This window comes from Xenopus tropicalis, chromosome 2, assembly GCF_000004195.4.
Source record: "Xenopus tropicalis strain Nigerian chromosome 2, UCB_Xtro_10.0, whole genome shotgun sequence".
Lineage (NCBI taxonomy): Eukaryota > Metazoa > Chordata > Amphibia > Anura > Pipidae > Xenopus > Xenopus tropicalis.
In genome coordinates this window covers 107,697,569-107,715,479 of record NC_030678.2, presented here as the reverse complement: position 1 = coordinate 107,715,479, position 17,911 = coordinate 107,697,569, and the positions used below count along the sequence as shown (strand labels likewise).

General features: G+C 35.8%; 1 protein-coding gene across 1 annotated transcript in view; it reads right to left on the bottom strand.

The window, feature by feature from the left end:
* Nucleotides 1-17,911, bottom strand: part of dmd.3 (LOC105946662) — a 1,093,908-nt gene that overhangs the window by 694,963 nt on the left and 381,034 nt on the right. The window contains exons 14-17 of the mRNA XM_031897001.1: nt 14,547-14,648; nt 13,194-13,301; nt 12,184-12,363; nt 4,834-5,009 (exon numbers count right to left, since the gene is read on the bottom strand). Coding sequence (XP_031752861.1) covers nt 4,834-5,009; nt 12,184-12,363; nt 13,194-13,301; nt 14,547-14,648 — 566 coding nt within the window. The remainder of the gene's footprint in view (nt 1-4,833; nt 5,010-12,183; nt 12,364-13,193; nt 13,302-14,546; nt 14,649-17,911) is intronic.

The following is a 17,911-nucleotide window of genomic DNA, read 5'->3' as shown; positions in this document are numbered from 1 at the left end:
TATTGACGCGAAAAAAACGTGCAATTAGCTAAAGTATTATCGCGTGCGTTAATACTTATTGCATTATGCAAGTCGCATATTGCATTTAACACATTGCGTTAATTCTCGCACAGAAACAATATTGATTCACAAACACTTACACGCGCTAAATCTCATTAGTCTGTGCAAAAATTAACACCTACTTGTGGCAGGCGGTATTATAGAAAAGTAGAGTTCATGAGCTTTTGGCAACACAATATGGACTTTGCAGTGTGATTTATTCAAGTATGTGTTGGCCATAGAGTGATGTAGCCTCCAGTTTGCAGGGAAATGGTCATTTTCAGAACAGTAGTTTTCCGAAAGTAATGGCGTGTATGGCTAATATGGCATGCATGGCAACAGTTTGTGCTCGCTGCGTTAATTTGCGCGCGTTGCGTCAAATACCGCACGGAAATAGTCTTCACGACTTAATGCAAACGGCATCGCGTCTAAATTAACGCAAGTATTCTTTTAGTGAATCGTGCGCTAAGACACGAAAAATAAGAAGTGATAAATTTTTTAACGCATGCTATAAATAGCGCTCGTTTTAACGCACCTTAGTGAATCAACCCTTATATCTTTTAGATGCCATTACATTTGTTAGACATATTCTTATAAATATTTCTAGAGCCCACTTATAAATTCTAGAAAAAATTAAGTATAAAATCATAGAGAATTGAAGCAAATTTAAAGTCAAGCTTTGAGAAAACAACATTGTCTTCAGTTATGACAGACTTTTTTTTTTATAAACTACTCCACAATTCTATTTCAGTTACTTTTGCCACTTGCTACTGTATAACATTTTACAGCTACAATATCTTCAGTCTTCTCTTCACATATTTGACACCCTAGGGAGACCCATCTAAATCAGCGTTCTTTAACAGCTTATAGGTGTCAAATACTGCAGAACCTCAGCACATATTTTAACACATAGAATAAAAAGCACTTTACATGTACTTATTTTCTATTCTCTTACATATAATAATAAAATAACTATTTAACTACCACCAGTAGTGATGGGCAAAATGTTTTGTGAGGCATGGATGCGCGGCGAATTTCTGCGTTTCGCGAAAAGGATGAAAAATTTGGTGTGGAAAAATTTGCCGCATGTCCAAAAATTGTCGCCGGCGTCAAAAAAGAATAGTCGTGGGCGTCAAAAGAATGGCTGCGTGATGAAATAATAGCCGCGGGTGACGAAATAATAGCCGCGGGCGACAAAATAATAGCTGCGGGCGACAAAATAATAGCCGCGGGCGACAATTTTTTTCATTTCGCGAATTTTTCGCCGTTACACGGATCTTTTGAAAGATTCGCAAATTTTTCGGCGAAGCGAAACGGAACAGATTCGCTCATCACTAACCACCAGCAGTAATGTATAGACATGTATAGACACTAGTACAGGTATGGGACCAGTTTTCTGGATAAGGGACCTTATCTGTCCATATCCATATCTGTCATTAGGCTCTCAATACTTTAAGTCTACTAGACTTTAAATAAACACAGTATTGTTTTGCCCCCAATAAGAACTAATTATACCTTAGTTAGGGTTAAGTACAAGGTACTGTTTTATTATTAAATTATTTAATTAAAATGGCGCCTATGAGAGATGGCCTTTCCATAATATAGAGATTTCTGGGTAACGGGCTCCAATATAATGGATCCCATACCTGTATAACAGAAGCACTGTTATTATGTATCTATTAGCAGATAGTGTCTGGGCTGAAATTTAACCCAGGACCCCAATGTTGCTAAGCATCACTGTTAACCACCCTTGTACTTTATTGTATTTAGAGTAATGACCAAAAACTGGAGGGAAAAAAACCCTCAACAGTAGTGCAACCCTTTTGGTCTTTTATACATACAACATTCCTTAATCTCGTAATCTAACTGTTTTGTCTTTACTGTTTTGCTTTTACACTTAATTGCAAGTTAATTTAGGAGAATGCAGATAAGTGATGAGAGACTTTAATCCTGTTGCTTCTTTTTGCATGCTTGTTGAGGTTCAAACTTTTCTGACCTGTTAGTTTTAATGTGGCTTACTAACAAATGAACTGCCTCATTACACAGGCATATCAAACTCACAGTGATTCAGATTTATGCCAGATGTGGAGCACTAAAAGTTAAGTGTTTCATTTATTTGCAGTGTAGGTTTAACAGATGCAAAAATATGTATTTTTTAACTTTATATTGCTTTGCAGGCATGATTTCTATAAAATAAATTATCCTTTTCCCAGTGACCATACAGAATGGCTGTTATACTTCTCTCTGGATAATTGCAAAGCATTTAAATAGCTATATCAGAAAAACAATGCAAATAAGTCCCTCTGGGTATTAGTAAAATCATGGAATAATTATGATGAGAATAAAGATTTAGAACCGCTACGTCAGTGCTTCTGCTTTGCATTTGAGTTTGAAAATAATAGTACTGTAATCTACATTTGGTTACTAGGAAACCTTAAAGGCAGCATATGCTCTACTTATAAATTGGGTTCTTCTTTTATTCTGGTATCTGAAAAATTATTATTTTAGCACACTGTTGATTTGGTTCATTGGTGTTATACATATTTTGATTTATATGTGTTCTCTCTCTCTCACTCTCTCTCTATATATATATGTCATAAGGTCTAGATAACTCCCTAGGGCTATTCCATTTACCATCTTTTGCTGGTCAAAGAAAGGGCAGAAGAAAGAGATCAGTATCAAGACACAGGCCCAGGACAGGAAAGGCAGTGGGCCATGAAAATGACAAAAGAAAATAAGAATAAAAACTGGCACAACCATTTGATAAAAACACATAAGAAATACATGTCAGTACTTCTATTTAAGGACTCCTTTATACTTGCACATTTCTAGAAAAATGATGCTTAGGGGCTGATTTACTAACCCACGAATCCGACCCGAATTGGAAAAGTTCCGACTTGAAAACGAACATTTTGCGACTTTTTCGTATTTTTTGCGATTTTTTCGGCGTCTTTACGAATTTTTCGTTACCAAAACGCGAGTTTTTCGTAGCCATTACGAAAGTTGCGTAAAATCGCCCGATTTTTCCGTAGCGTTAAAACTTACGCGAAAAGTTGCGCCTTTTTCGTAGCGTTAAAACTTAAAAGGTGCGAAGTTTCGCGTAAGTTTTAACGCTACGAAAAAAGCGCAACTTTTTGCGCAAGTTTTAACGCTACGAAAAATCGCCAGATTTTACGCAACTTTCGTAATGGCTATGAAAAACTTGCGTTTTTACGCAAAAATCGTATTGGTAACGAAAAATTCGTAAAGACGCCGAAAAAAATCGCAAAAAATACGAAAAAAATCGCAAAATACCGATCATTACGAAAAAAACGCAATCGGACTCATTTCGACCGGTTCGTGGGTTAGTAAATGTGCCCCTTAGAATAGCACAAGCATGCCCTTTAGTGTTTAAATGGCACTTTTGTATGGAGTCTGGATTCCCCCTGCAACTCACTATAATCTGGCACAAGTAGGGCTGCCACCTGACATTTATTTTTAAAAAACACTGAGCTCTGTAATTAAAGTTCCCATAATGCCTCACTCTTGCACCAAGACCAAGACTGGTGTACATGCTCAGTGTGTAAGACTATGAGGAAGCTTCCTGCTGATTGGCTCAGTCACACATTCCTAAGGGGTGGGGTGAGTTCTTAGCATTCTTGAGGGAGGGGTGAGCAGGAGAGAGGAGAGGGGAGAGAGCTGCCTGCCTCTGGCACAGGAAAACAAAGAGACAACAAATCCTGTTTCTTCTGACAGAGAAGTCAGTGCAGCGTTTCTGTGAGTGCTTATGGCTGTATTTACATAGACCTTTCTGATAAAGCTTACTAAGGTTTTACCTTTCCTTTTCCTGTTGTGATAGCTTTTCACAGGGGCAGAAAGGGAACACTTAGGGGCTGATTTACTTACCCACGAACGGGTCGAATGGAGTCCGATTGCGTTTTTTTCGTAATGATCGGTACTTTGCGATTTTTTCGTATGTTTTGCGATTTTTTCGGATTCTTTACGAATTTTTCGGATCCAATACGATTTTTGCGTAAAAACGCGAGTTTTCCTATCCATTACGAAAGTTGCGTAAAAAGTTGCGCATTTTGCGTAGCGTTAAAACTTACGCGAAAAATGCGCAACTTTTCGCGTAAGTTTTAACGCTACGCAAAATGCGCAACTTTTTACGCAACTTTCGTAATGGATACGAAAAACTCGCGTTTTTACGCAAAAATCGTATTGGTAACGAAAAATTCGTACAGAATCCGAAAAAATCGCAAAACATACGAAAAAGTCGCAAAATGTTCGTTTTCAAGTCGGAACTTTTCCAATTCGGGTCGGATTCGTGGGTTAGTAAATCAGCCCCTTACAGTATGTACCTCCCCCTGCCTGCCCTCTTATGAATACAGTGCTGCTGAGTGCAGGAGGTGCTGTATTCCTAAGGGTAATGCAGATCTCTTAAGTTAAGGACTTCCATTGTTTTCACTTTGTCAAACTAAAGGACATTTCCAACATGGCGAAATGCTGAAGTAAGATATCAGTGGAATTATACCACTTATATTATCCTATTATATGTGTTTCCTGGCATCTCTGGAATCACAGCACCGTTTACTAATAACAGAAGTGTACAAACCTTTTACTCTCATCTAATACTGCTAAATTATCAAGTACTTTAAGTATTAGCAAGAAAAAAGTTCACTCTCATAAATTATTAAGTGGGGAAATGTATCTGAATTTCTTTGCTTTATTCTATTGTTTTATTTTCAGTCTTTTGATTCTTTATCTTTCTTCCCTCAGGTTTCGAGAGGGATTAGTTCTTAGCATAGTTCTCACCTCTTTCTAAGCTCCGATTCCACAAGGATCTGTCTCTTCTTCTGGGGTGGAGGTGGTGGAAGTTCATCCTTAGCATGCTTAACAAGAATTTCCTCCCTTGTGGTCACCATAGTTACAGTTTCCTTTACAGTTGTCTGGGTTAGTGATGTCTGAGTGGTGGTGGCAGCCTGTGAAATCTGTGAGAAGTATTGAAACAGAGGTCACACATTGCTCAAAAGATCTTACCAAAGAGACTAAGGGATATCAATAAAAAATAATGAAAATCGTCTCTTCAGTAACAGAGTAACCTGACTTGATGATCACACAGATCAATGAATGAATGCACAACTGGTTAAAATTTAAGATTAGGACAATATACAATGTTCCATACACATTATATACACCATGAGATGCATACATATATATTTATACACATATGCATATACATACATAGAGTGTGATAACACAGAGCAGGGCTAGCTAAAGTACTAATTTGTTACTGAGTGTTTTTCTGTATAAGAGGATTCTGAGTTATAGATCAGTAGCTCTTAAGCCTGATCAATAATTACTTGTGACAACCTAATTTTCAAAAAAGTTGGGACGCTGTCTAAAATGTAAATAAAAAAGGGTATCCCACTCTTTGAAACACTGTGCCAGCTAATATTGCAACACTATAATATTACTTGTACCAATTCTCAGCTTAAAATTACAAAGAATGGAAAGTACTAGATGGCTGTGATATTCACTGCATTAAAACAGACACAATTCTTTAGTGGGAATCACAGCATTAGCTCAGGAATACTTCTGAAATCTCTTGTCTGGGAAGACAGTTCATTGTTGGAGCCACAAATGCAAGTTAAAGCATGACCATGGAAAGTCAAAACCATACTGTATATGAACATTATCCAGAAACACTGCCACCTTCTCTGGGCCCAAGCTTATTCTTATTTAAAGGGATACTGTCATGACATTTACGGTGTACTTTTTCTTTCTTAATTACACTGTTTACATAGCAAATAATTTACTCTACCATTTAAAATGTTATACTTGGACCAACAAATGTATATATTTTTAGTTGTAATATTGGTGTGTAGGCAGCCATCTCAGTGCATTGTGCCTGATTCTGAGCTTTCAGATGGAGCCAGCACTACACATCAGAACTGCTTTCAGGTAACCGATTGTTTCTCCTACTCCTATGTAACTGGAGGAGTCCCAAGCCGGACTTGGATTTCTTACTATTGAGTGTTATTCTGATATCTACTGGGAGTTGCTATCTTTCTAACTTCCCATTGTTCTGCTGATAGGCTGCTGGGATGGGGGTGATGTCACTCCAACTTGCAGCTCAGCAGTAAAATGTGACTGAAGTTTATCAGAGCACAGGTCACATGGTTGTGTCACCCTGGGAAATTAAAGTGGTAGCTCACCTTTACAGTAACTTCTAATATGTTATAAACCTTTTCCTAGCAAATTTGCAGTTGTTCTTCATTATTAATTTTTTATAGTTTTTGAATTATTTGCCTTCCTCTTCTAAATCTTTCCAGCCTTCAAAAGGGGGTCACTGACCCTGGCAACTAAAAAACTATTGCTCTGTTAGCTGAGATTGTTATTATTATATATATTATATTATATATTAGGGTCTTGTTTACCTTAGAAACCAGGCAGTGCTTTAAATGAGAGACTTGAACATAAATAGGGGAGGGGCTGAATAGAAAGATAAGGAGTAACAATTATTATTATCATTATTATTATTATTATTATTATTATTATTATTCAGTTCCTCCCCTATTTATGTTCAAGTCTCTCATTTAAACCACTGCCTGGTGTCTAAGGTAAACAAGACCCTAGCAACCAGATGGCTGCTGAAATTCCAAACTGGAGGAGAGCTGCTGAACAAAAAGCTAAATAACTGAAAAACCCAAAATAATAAAAAAAAATTAAAACCAATTGCAAATTGTTTCAAAATATCAATGTCTACATCATAGTAAGAGTTAATTTGAAGGTGAACTCCCACTGTAAGAATATATCTAGCCCCATGTTTGTGTTTTTGAAAAACAGATTTCAATGCAGGATTCTGCAGGAAAAGCTCTATGAACTGATGTGTTTTGAAAAAAACATGATTTCCCAATGACAGATTTCCTTAAAGAAGGATAAGAAGGACTAAGGGAACATGGAAACCTGTCATGTGGGCTGTAAAAATCAATGTTTAACATAATTTTTGGAAATGATAGGTGTCCTATGAGCTAAAGAGGAGAAAGACTGTCCAGCTTATTATCAGCGCACAGTTCAAAGTATTTGTGATGGTATGGGGGTGCATTAGTACATATGACATGGGCAGCTTGCATATCTGGGAAGGCACCATTCATGCTGAATGATATATACAGGTTTTGGAGCAACATATTCCACCATCCAGACAAGATGTTTCAGGAAGGCTTATTTCAAGATAATGAGTAACTACATTCTGAAGGTGTTACAAAGCATGGCTATGTAGTAAAAGAGACAAGAGTGCTAAACCGGCCTGCATACATTCCTGACCTGCCACCCATTGAAAACACAGTGGGAAACATACCCCTGTCCTAACTTTTTTAAATGGGTTGCTTGCATGAAATCCAAAATGAGCTTACATTTTTCAGAAAATAATTACATTTCTCACTTCCAACATATGATCTATTTTTGTATTGCTTTCAATTAAATATAGGGTTTAAATAATTTGCAAATCATTGTATCCTTCTTTTATTTATATTTGACACAGTGTCCCCAGCAGGGTTGTAGTTGCAGAAACTAAGAAATGTTATAGAAGGAACTGTAAAACAAAGAAGCATAGAAAGCAGGTACAAAAAAAATCTTTGGAAAGCACTATTAGTAAGCTATGTAACACAATGTAAAATAAATGGCATTATTTTATGTCATGCATTGCAATCACTGAAATGGTTTATTAAAAGAACTAGGCTCTGTATTTATAAAGGGTTTTTATGCTGTATGAAAGCTATAATTTACTTCATTATTTTACACCACCTCAGACCCGGTTTAACCAATTAAAAATTGAAAAATTAGAATGGCAAGTATATTTTGGAATTAGAACCTGTGTAAATTAGGTTATTAAACTGGAGATTTAAAAATCAGTGTTTTATACAGTTACTGTATTGTATGCTGTAATTTTACACTGAGCTTCAAGGTTTCTCAAAATCAATACACAACTGTATACATACACTGGATTTTACACAGCAATGTATAGCATTCAAACAGCAACTTGTGGAAATGTGTGATATATTTATGCACCTTTATTGATACGTACTGTTGCCACCTTTTTGTTTTCCCCTTAGAAGGTGATGATGTGGAGGCAGGGTCAGGACTAAAAAGGGGTGGGTCTATGACGCGAAGGGTACAGGTCTATGACACAAATAGGTGCAGAGCTGCTATGCTGTCATGCAAGTGGAGGGAAAATCAGCTAGAAGGCAGGGTAAAATAGAAAATATGCAGGATGGAGGTGGAATGGGACAGAATTGGGGTGGGCCAATGGTAGAACAGCTAGGGATCAGTATTTACCGGGCAGTACAGTACTGGGCTTCTTAGATCAAAGTCCTCACACCATGCAAATAGATGCCATTAAACAACACCTCATTTTAATGACAACTTTTTTTTTACCTAAGTGAGGTCCTTAGTTTTCTAAAAATCACAGTAATGTGGGTACCAACTATGTTCAATATAACAATATAACTTATTGCAACTTTATCTTACAGCAGACTGAGTAGAAGGGCTAAGTCTTTTCCTAGTAATGAACTATTGAGATCTTGCTGAGCCCTTGAGCAATATTTGGCAAAGATCCCAACCACTTACAGGGAATAGGTTTTAATGTAGTCCTCCTGTACTGAACAATGACTGTGAAAAGAGCGTCAAGCTCAAAGCTCAAATGTATCTTTAAAATGGTAAAGTTGATGACACTACAACCTATATGAATTTAACTATAACACTATATATTTAACTATAACACAGTTTGTAAGTCTGTGTAAATGTGCATTGCTGGGAAAGGATAAATACTTGTACTAGCATTTCCATTAAAATTAGAACTAGGGACTCATGAAGGATACCCAGCAATTAGATTTTTTTCACAGTTATTACCACTGATCTTTACTGGTAGGAAATTGTTCAGCAAGGAAAGAACTGACTTATTAAAAAAAAAAAAAATTAAAAATCGGTTTTCCAAAATGGTACCATCTGCTTTCTGCTGCTTGTAAAAAAAAGCATATTTGTTGATAAACCTTTGACAATGCTCAAGTAATCATCACTATGCATGCTCTTCTACTTCAAATATCCACCTTATAAGCCTCAGTAATGAACAAGTAATTGTTATAAAGTTTAATGTAATGCAAGTCTAGTTTGCCAATCACTTTGGTTGCTTGATTGCTATGGGTTACTGCCCAAGTGCACATTTGCCTAGTGTTATAAATGAACCCCAGTGATTTTAGAATATCAGTTTCAGTTTAAAACCAAAATACATACACACAAACATATATATATTTTCTCTTTATCTCTTTCTTTTTCTCAATTCCTTTCTCCTTTGTTCTCTTACTCTTTAGGGCTTATTTATGTGTGAAAAGTGCAATTTTAGAGCAATTTGGCATATTTTTTACGTCAGTACAGCATCCCCCCCATAATTCTAACTTCTTGTGACACTACTGCTGCGGTGCTCTTTCTCTTTTTCTTTCTTTTCTATTTTCACAGGTCACAAATAACTTTCATTATTGCTACTGTGATGGGAAATATTTATATAGATGTGTGAGATGTAGGCATTATGTGATTCTGGATTTCAAAGTTGTAACAAATAGTCATCTGGCCTGTGATGAAATACTTTGCTTAATCAATTTTTCTTAAAACATTGCTTATATTGCAGAGCTGGTTGCAAAATTATTGGCTACATATTCTATACTATTACAATTAAAGCTGTTTAGATTTGCTATTTTTTTATTTTTATATAATGTATAATAATAATATAATATTTACAGGGTACGCCTGGATACAGAACATTTTCAACCTGTTTTTAAGGGTAGATAAACATTGCCAGGGAAATAAAGTAAATGCAGCTGATATGTGAGGGTCTACAGGAATTCATATTCCAAACAGTATGTTATAGTCAGGCATCTGGTAACTTATATTTAGCCCAAAATATACAAGATTTCAGTCCATTTCTAGAGAAAGTAACACTAGTGGTCAGACTCTGGATTCCATAAATTGCTGTAGACTGCACCTACTATGTACCATAAACATTAATGCATTCCACACACTAAAGTGTAAACTGAAAAGCCTGCTTATCAAACTGTGTAAAATGATTAAGGCCTGAAAAATTATGTAGAAACATTAAATAAATGCCATATTTTATTTTTTTATTATTTTAAACCACTCAGTCGCTATAAGTTTTACCATTATTTTACTCCATTATTTTATTGGTTTAAACGGGTTATTCATCTTTGTACAACATTCACAAATCTAACAGTTTGCATTGATAGAATAATCTCTGCAGACCCTGTCTTGGGGGAGGGGGCACACATAGTGCTGGCAGCAAACTCCTATTGGCTGTGACTCTTGTTAGTCTGACTCTTGTTAGTCTGACACTGCTTCCTGTGACACACTACCACAAATCTAACATAACAGTCCATTAGACTTGTGATATGCCTGTGAGTCTGTTTGCCTATGTCATTTCAAGCGAGAAATGACCTTTCAGTTTTGTAACTGGTTAGATGAAGCAAAGTTTCACATATGAGCTTGTTTATGCAATATATTTTTATAGAGATCTACATTGTTTGGGGGTATAGATTTACTTGAACCCAGGGTTGTGGAACTGTAAGACCCACGGGCCAGATGTAGCCCTCTAAAGGATTTTTTTGGCCCTCAGTCTGCTTTGGCCCCCTACAAATAACCTGTTGGACAGCACTGGCTATCAATAGGACACATTCAAGTTGTCAGTACTGTATATTCCTGTGGAAGTTGCTGTGTAAAAAAAAAAAAAGCAGTGATGGTTAAATGCCTTTTTTAAGTGGCAGATGCTTTTTAAGATGCACGACCACACACAGAAATGCCTGAAGTTCAGGCAATGATGTGTGGTGTATTTGATTTATGTTATATCAAAAAGAGGGATCCTAAATGGCCAGTCAAAATGAGCCAAAGCAAGTTGGACACAGCCCCCAGATTTAAAGGAATATTAGGGGCCTTTATGTCATGCTGTATAAAACAAAATGGTGATCAAATACACCTAAGTCCAAAAGTATCCCAAACATCACAAAAATGTAAAAAATAAAAATCACATTTTATTCAAAAATAATTATTGGCAAGGTTGGATCTGTAGAGTGCCATTGAGAAGGCTTCCAAAATCATACATGAAGTGACTTTTGGAACGCAACCACAATATTTTTATGACCAAGAAAATATTTTTTGACATTTTCGAACATCAGAAATCAAAATTTTTTTCCAATCATGCTTTTAACCACCCAAAAATTATGGTTTAATGAATGGGCCCCTACATTTTCACTTTGTAAATCCACCAATATTTCAGCCAATGAGCCCATAATCCTTTGTAGGTGTCACTACACTACAAAGGTTGTAGGGCAAGGGAAGATAGCAAGTCAAGTATGGCAAGATAAAAAAAAAATGACACAAAACACATAGATAAAAACTCTTTCCCCCCCATATGCAATAAAAGGAGCAGTTACCCATAGCAACCAATAGGATGTTTGATTTTAACAGGTGACCAGTAAATGCTACCTGCTGATGGGTTGCCATGGGTTATTGCAAACTTTTAATACATAACCCATTTTACCTTTATCTCACTGCTTCCTAGATTTCTCCCTTGCAAACAAATTACGTTGTGTTGTGCAGTCCATTCATAACTGCAGTTCTATTAGACTAATTCTGTCAAGATGCTATTGTCTGACTGCAGTTTCGCCCATACTACAGAAGTAATCTGGACACCACTCACCTTCATATAAAATATAATAATGTAACTAATGTATCAAAGTTTCTTACTTTAACACATACCACAGTAGATATAGATTATGGATTAAAACAGAAAGAGCAGCAATACAGGCGCCTGATAAAGCTTATCAGGGTCAGTTATATCTAAGTATATATAACTGTAGAGATGTAGTTCCAATACCTATTATCTCTAAAAATGCTTTTAAACAAAGAGAGAACACCCAGTTGTTGTTGGTTTCCTTCCAATCACTTGAATTATCCTTGAGCAATCATTATTAACCTGATTTTATGAAGCAAAAAATATTTAGAAATAATGTACTATGACTTACTGAAAGAACACATTACCTGTCACGTTAAAAAGTAGATTTTTAAATGCAAGTTTACATGTCCTGCATTGAATGTACAAACCTGTTTGGAAGTACTCTCCAGCTTCTGCACCAGATTATCCCATCGTTGAGTAAAATTTTCAAGTCTTGCTTCATGTTTCTGAGACACTGACTTGTTTTTCAGAGCAGAAGTGAGGTCCTGATTAAGGGAGTACAGTGTATCCATTGTTGTCTTTTTCATTTCTAACTCTCCCTTCAGAATCTGTTGAAGCAAAGGTTTGTAAAAGCAAAGATACACTTGGTTAAATTAATCAACATATTACATATAAATGAGGTTTAATGGATGTGTCAACCAAAAATATTATTTTCATTCATTCATTAAATTTATTTAACTTATTAATTGATTAGGCAAAAAAAAAAATGAAGCGAGCAGATTGACAGACCTGTCTTGCTGGAGGATACTGGCTTTTGCAACAACCAGGAATCAAGCAAATGCTGCTTTCAATAACTATTACATTTACAAATAACTTTTAAAGCATTAACATTTTTAAATAAATTCATAAGGGGAAGTTGCTTAGCATTATGTTTTTTTTGTGGGGTTGACATGTCCTTTAATATGCATGTAATACTTTTCTATTTAGAAAAGGCATACATATAAGTATTGGGAGTTTTCAATCTAAACCTTTTCAAAATATCAGAGATAATTCAATTATTGATCAAAATTGCCTTCCACACCTGTTGGTATGGGCTTGTATGCTTCTTCTAGTTATTTCATGTGGGGGTTTCAGTGCCATGTGTTGCACTAGTTGGTGGTGATAACTGTTATGAACTTATGTATTTAAAGAACCAATGAGCATTATCTCTCAGATTTGGGCAATTGTTTTCCTTCTTGGAACAAATCATTCCAGAGGTGAATAAAAACTATAAAATCTTGCACTATCACTAGCATAGTATCAAGAGGCCCAGGCTATCCCTATCATTATCACCTGCTGTTATAGTCTGTGCCTCCTGCCACTCATAAATTTCCATAAACTAAAATGAATATGATTAGATACTGGTTGCAAAATATAGAGATGAAGCAGGTATACTTACTGCCAACTTTCTAAGGTTGGAACGCATTTCATTTTGATCCTTAAAACTTGCAGTATTAATGTTGTTCACTGCCTCCTCCTTTTCTGTTAGCCAGACATCAAACAGACACTGCAATTTAAAGGAGACATATTGGATAAATGGGAAAAACCCTATTTTTGTAGGCAATTATGAATAATATCCGGTGCTGGTTTCCCTTTGGGCTTAAAATGAATCCTCTCTGTAAAAATGGCCCCTTTATTGGAGCTCCCTATAGATTCTATCACTTCACGTCTGAGTTTGAAATGGAGAGTGGGCGTGTCCTAACGGTCCCTGCCAGAAGCACAGTAGGAGGGGGAGAGCCAATCACAGCCCTGGAGTCACACAAGCACAGACAGGCTTCAGTTCCCTATCAGGTCACCCTAGCTGCTGATTGGTTCCTATCCTACAGTGCAGTGTACGGAGGGCTGCCAGCTCCCCAGCTCATCCAGAGAATTCAGCCAGCAGGAAGTGAAACAGATGGGGCGGGGCTATGGGGTTTTTGTGGAATTTCTCATTAAATCAGCAGGAAACACAACTTTTTAAGCACAATCCTTCTATATCTAGAGGAGTATAATTCACTGGTGCATTCTTAATTTTTTTAGTATATGTCTCCTTTAATTGAAAAATTATAATTTCATGTTGAAGCAAAAAGGTTCATAGTTTTTTAAAACCAAGGTATAACAGCAACAGCCAAGGCTGATTTTTTTTGCATAGAACTGAAATTCTGAATTTCACTGAATAATTTGGATCTCCATACCTTAATTCTACTAAAAATAATTTAAACATTAAATAAGCCCAATAGGATTGTTTTGCCTCCCATAATGATTCATCATATCCTAGTTGAGATCAAGTACAAAGTTCTGTTTTATTATTTACAGTGAAAAAGGAAATCATTTTTAAAAATTTGAATTATTTGATTAAAATGGAGTCTATGGGAGATGACCTTCCTATAATTCAGAGATTTCTAGATTACAGGTTTCCAGATAGTGGATCCCACATCAATATTCCCCAATCAGTCTAACAGACAAGCCTTTTTGGAACTACATTGTGAATATGTACACAAACAAAGAAAACTTTGTGAATATCCTAAAATAATATGATTTAAATATGTTTAAAACTAAATTAATATACGAAACATTTTCATCTTTCTCTCTCTCTCTCTATCCATCTATCATCAATCTATATACATAGCAATTTGATGAATTAGCTTTTTAGCTTCTCTCTTTAATTTGATTTAAAAAAAAAAAATCCCCAATAGAGACCTAAAAAGTTTGCAAAATTATCCAATTCAAATTATCCAATCTGTTTTGTGCAATAATCAGAAGCAATACAAACCTGTTCTTCTGCAAAACGTTGCCACTTAAGAAGAATTTCCTGGAGAAAGACCCATCTATCCTCAGTCCAACGGCATATAGCAGCCCATCGGTTGCCCAGATGCTAAAAAAGTGAAGCATATGTTCCAGGTGGGTATATAAATATACAATTATATCTATTCCCTACAGTTCTCTACATTGATGTACTTTAGGCAAGATATAGGAGCAGATTTATAAAAATGTGAGTTTAGAGCTTAATTCATAAACACTCACCCACGTTCTATTCATTCCTATGGGATTTTTAGAAGCGGATTTATCAGTGGGTAAAAGTTAGAACTCACCATTTGATAAATACACTTCTAAAAAACCCATAGGAATGAATAGAACATGGGTGAGTTATTATGTATTGAGCTCTAAACTCACATATTGATAAATCTGCCCCATAATGTATTTAGTATCATCACAACATGTTTTTTTATCATTTACAGAAAATAATGTTATGGTTGAACCAGCACAGCAGGGGTTAACCTGCAGAGCTGTGCACCTAGTCAGTGGCTAGTACGGTTTCAAGATGCCCATGAAATACTTTGTGGGCAGCTTTAAGGTACCCTGCATTCCAGAGTGCACCCTGAGCGGTGGGTCTTATCAGTTGTTGTGCACTGATTTACTGTTATACAGCCCAGCTGCAAGGACATAGTCCTGAAACTCCTTTTTGGAAGGCTTTGTTCTACCCCACAGTTAACTCCCTAAAACTCCTTTCTACAGAGCCTGGTACAACTATGTTTGTAATAGGGTATAAAAACCCACCCAATTCCTTTGTGCTTTGTTCTGACTATCTTCTATTCAGAATCCATGCGCCATGTCAGTAAACTTGGATTTTACTTTGAGTAGTGATGGACATGGATTAGCCGTGAATTTCCGTGTTTCGCCATTGGTGGATTGTTTCGCGAAACGCATGAAAAAATTTGCAACAGAAAAATATACTTAGCGTCCAAAAATTCTTGCCCGTGACAAAAGAATAGCTGCAGGTGACAAAAGAATAGCCGCGCAACAAAAAAATAGCCGTGGCCGACAAAAGGATAGCCGTGTGACAAAAGAATAGCCGCGGGCGACAAAAGAATAGCCTTGCGACAAAAAAATAGCCATGGCCGACAATTTTGACGTGCGTCATTTTCGCCGTTTCACGATTTTTTCTTTTGAAAGATTCGCAAATTTTTCGGCTGAGCGAAACGGGACAGATTCGCTCATCACTACTCAAGAGATCTCCTGTCTTTTGAAAACCCACAACAATAGTTAATACACAACTTGGGGTTTTTAAGTTTAAAGCAAGGATAATGATTTTTGTCATAACCAAGTAAGCATTGACAACTTTAAACTGTATGATCATTTTTGCCTGCTATTTGTCAAACAGTTTTCTGTTGAAAGTGTTTCTAATTACTATATAATGATGGCAGCTGAACACCTGCTTGCTTCTATTTTAAGATTTTTTTAAGGTAATGCATCATCCAGCACTAGCCGGAACATGAAGGTCACTGAGTGTGTGTCAAACTCTTGGTTACTGAATTTGTGAGGAGAGTATAGGAAACCTTTTTTAATTTACATGGGCATAATAATTGAAATGTAAAAGAAACTTTAAAAAAACAAATTATGAGATATTACAAAGTGTAACAGACAGTAGCATGTTTTCAGTGTCTGAATGACAGCAACATTAAAACCTGCAATTGACATCATTTTTACTAGAAATTTATAAGTTCTTTCAAAAATCTTATAAAGGAATTCATTTAGCCTTGTATTAGAAAATTAAGGTTGTATTTAACTGTTTGATTCATTTGTATTCCTACCATGAAATAACATCTACATTAGTGATAGGTGAATCTGTCTAAAAATTAATGAATTGCATTTTTTTCACACAAAATACATTGGTCAGTGGGCTTTTGTTTAGTCAATGAGTGATTTTCCAGTGATTTTTCTTATATAAAATGCATTGGAGAGAATGGGAGTTTTTTCTTACTCAAAATGCATTGAAGGTCAGTGGGTGTCTCAAGTCAGTGGGCTTTTTTCTAATTTTTTTTCTCATATCAAATGTATTGAAGTCAATGGGAGTTTTTTCTTTGCTCAAAATGCATTTAAGCGAATGGGCGTTTATTCTAAAACTTTTCTCTTACTCCAAATGCATTAAAATCAATATGAGTTTTTTTCCTCAAGTTTTTGCTCATGCCAAATACATTGTCAGATTTTTTTTCCTTATCTAAGTGACAAAATTGAAATACAAAGCTCTTAACTGCTCTCCCACTAAAATAAAGAATTGGCATATAGGGGCTCACTATATATAAAAAGATACAGGAATGAAAGAAAGAAAAAAAATAGTATAAAGAAACATAACATAATACTAAGGTAAGCTAAAATTCAAAAGAATACAATTTATGAAGTATTTAAGCCCCTTGACTGAATAGCTTAGAATTAAATTGCCACCTTCTCACCCTTTAAACTTTCTTGTATATGAAATAAGCTGATTCCTAGCTTTTATTTTAGACAATAATCAACCAAGATAAACATTTTCATCTATGAGGCTAATCGTTTTGTAGGTCTGTAGAGAGACATTTTACACCACAGAGCTGGCAAGATATGAACAATCAGAAGCCATCCAGCTAAAGGCTTTGGGTTGTATTGGTCGGGGTTTAGATCTCTTCATCATGTTTTTTTGTAAATGCATGTGATTTTTGTATGGGAAATATTTATGACCTGTGTTATATCATAAGAGAAACTAAATTCCTTGTGGTGGTACTTAAATTAACTTAAGAAAATTATGAAGTAATCCAAACAGTACCATGCACAATACCTTCCTCTACATGATATTTCAGAAAAAAATGATTTTTTTTTTCACCAGAAAATAATTAAATGTAAGCGCAGTGAATCCCAGTGGTTTGTGGATAAGCAGAATATATGATAGAATTATGTACTGTGTATAAAGAATTTATCATTTCAATTCATGTCCTATGATTCATAATGTTTCCTCTGGTGGCCCACTAGCTAGATGGAAAGAAGGGTCCCATTGTGCTTGGCCCCATTCAAAAGAGTGAACGGTTTAAAGGCAGTTGGCATATTAATATTGGGCTTTTGTATTCTAAGCCAGTGTGAGCAGAATGCACAAAAAAGATATGCAATAAAAGGCAAAAATAAAAAAAAAGTAAAAAAAAAAAAAGCATTTCATAACAGTTTTTTGGGGGGATTAAAAGACTTATGTTTTATTAGTGTTAATTAGTATATGTGTCACTGTTCAGGGTTCTGTACTGGGGCCACTTTTGTTGAACTTGTTCATAAATGACTTAGGGGAGGGTATTATAAGTAATGTATCAGTGTTTGCAGATGACACAAAACTCTGCAGAC